This window comes from Octopus bimaculoides, chromosome 18 (genome assembly GCF_001194135.2).
Source record: "Octopus bimaculoides isolate UCB-OBI-ISO-001 chromosome 18, ASM119413v2, whole genome shotgun sequence".
In the NCBI taxonomy this organism is placed as follows: domain Eukaryota; kingdom Metazoa; phylum Mollusca; class Cephalopoda; order Octopoda; family Octopodidae; genus Octopus; species Octopus bimaculoides.
The window spans coordinates 35,355,860-35,358,118 of NC_068998.1; the positions used below are offsets into that span (position 1 = coordinate 35,355,860).

Genomic DNA, 2,259 nt, shown 5'->3' on the forward strand with positions numbered 1-2,259 from the left:
GAGAGAGAGAGAGAGTAGCACTTAGTATTTTAAACAGCTTTTGAACTAAAATATCTAAACACCAGCATTCTCTATCTTTGCAGAAAGTACAAGAGATATCTCTGAAAACCAAAAACCTGTCTTCAAACTTTCTGATAATTTCAAGAAAATGGACAATAATTATACTGTCAGCGATTGTTCTAATTTAGAGGGACTAAATGTTGAAATGGTTGAAGCCCATTACCCTGCAATAGTGTTTCTCGTATTCGAAATGATTCTTGGAGCTACTGGAAATTGCATGGTAGCATACATATACTATTATAAATTTGAGGTTTCGTCCACACAGATTTTCATTGTTGCACTTTCAATTTATGATTTTCTAACCAGCACAATAAGTATACCTATGGAAATTGTATTGCTACGTTTATCCTTCACTTTTGACTGTGATACTGCATGCCGCTTGATACGTTTCTTTATTGTTTTTGCAATAATCAGTTCAGCTTTGATTGTAATCATAATAGCAGTCGATAGATATATTCTTGTATGTCGACCTCTCAGTCAAAAAATTTCCATTAAGAATTCAAAGAGAATTCTTGCAGTTTTAGGATTCTTATCTTTTATATTTAGTATACCAGCATATTTTGTGTACAGTAAACACGAGAGAAAGGTCAAACAGTGTGGAAAAATTGGAACAGTGTGTTCACTTTCTAGTTATTCAGAAGAATCAATCTATCCTTTAGTCTATTATAGCACCGTGTTGGCAGTCTGTTCTTTTGCATTTATTGCTCTTATGATAATATACTTATTAATTGGAATACGTATTTGGAAAATTTACAGAGCGAAGAATTTTAGAACTGTTACTTCTATTAGTATTGCAAATGACAACAGTATAAAGCCATTGGGAATTGTTCATAGACCTTTTGTGAAACAATTTATTTCTGCTCCGCGTATCAAAAGACATTCAATGAACCCGTTTAAAACCACTTTAGTTTTGTTCATCATCACTTTGATCTGGACTTTGAGTTATTTACCACATTTCATCGGAGCATTCTGGAAGATGTCTATTAAAGATTTTAACGATTCTACAACTTACAAAGAACAATTAGCTTACCATTTTTTTATGTATTCTTATTACATTAACTGTGCTGCTAATCCGTATATTTATGGACTTTTTTGTAAACAGTTTCGTTCTGAATTAAGGATTAAACTTCGCAAAATTTTCGTGTGTTGTAAAAAATAAAATATTGAGCCTCCTTAAAGCCAACGCCTTATAGTCGTTTACAAATTATGTTACCTTAAAAGAAGATACAAGGTCATTCTAGTATAAAATATTGGTTTAAAATTTTAGTTTAACGCCAGTGATGATAAGTCAATTACTTTGACCTGAGTGCACAAATGGGGCTTATTTAATCGACTCCGAAAAGTTGAAAATAAAGTCGACCCCAGCAGCGTTTGAACTCAGAACATAAAGTAGGAAAAGATGCCGTTAATCGTTTTTGTCCGGCGTGCTAACGATTCTGCCGGATCAGCTTCTTACTCTAATGTTTTGAAATAATGGTGTAGTCTTCATTTAAGTGACTGGTACTCATGACTTATTCCAATTAAACTATTTCTAATAAAACGCTGAACAATTTCATATTAAAACAAATAAAACTATTCAGATCTCGTTACTCAAATAATCCAATCAAACTATTTGGGGAGTATTGTATATCTGCATTGTACATATTAAATCAAGCACTAAACTTTATTTCTCATATCAACAGCTACAAAACGTTGAAGCCGGTCAATGAGGGCTCATCAATCTGGTCAGTTGACTTGCAATGAGCAGTAACCAAGTCTATTTCAAATCATATATTTTTAAAAAGAAAGGATACACTTGACTGTGAAGTCCAATAATTTATTCGTGACTGTACCGCGAGGAAGATGACACCCATTATTTTTGAAGAATTTTTCAAATTGGTTGAAGGAAGTGAGAAACGATGTGGTTTTATTAGGAAACAGATTATCAAGTCAGAATGGCCAGTATTGATGTTGAACAGGGCGATAGATTAACATTTGCCAGACAGGACGCATCATGGATAATGAATATCAAGGCACATCAAGGATAAAAAGACAGCAGGGTCATAGTTGGAACTTCACTCCATCTCCTTGCTCATTTGGGGATTACCTTTAGCTAAACACCGACAAGGAATCTGATATGATGCAATGATCAGAAAGATGTTGAAATAAATATTAATATATGATACACGATTATTATCTGAGCTGCGTATATTTACGAGA

General features: G+C 33.4%; 1 protein-coding gene across 5 annotated transcripts in view; it reads left to right on the forward strand.

Annotated features, from left to right (window-relative positions):
- The window catches only part of LOC106867949 (orexin receptor type 2), an 18,256-nt gene extending 17,013 nt beyond the window's left edge, over nt 1–1,243 (forward strand). For all 5 annotated transcript variants that reach the window (XM_014913024.1, XM_014913025.2, XM_014913023.2 and 2 more), the window contains one exon: nt 84–1,243. In XM_014913024.1, coding sequence (XP_014768510.1) covers nt 84–1,219 — 1,136 coding nt within the window. In that variant the 3' untranslated portion in view covers nt 1,220–1,243. The remainder of the gene's footprint in view (nt 1–83) is intronic.
- The last annotated feature ends 1,016 nt before the right edge of the window (nt 1,244–2,259 follow it).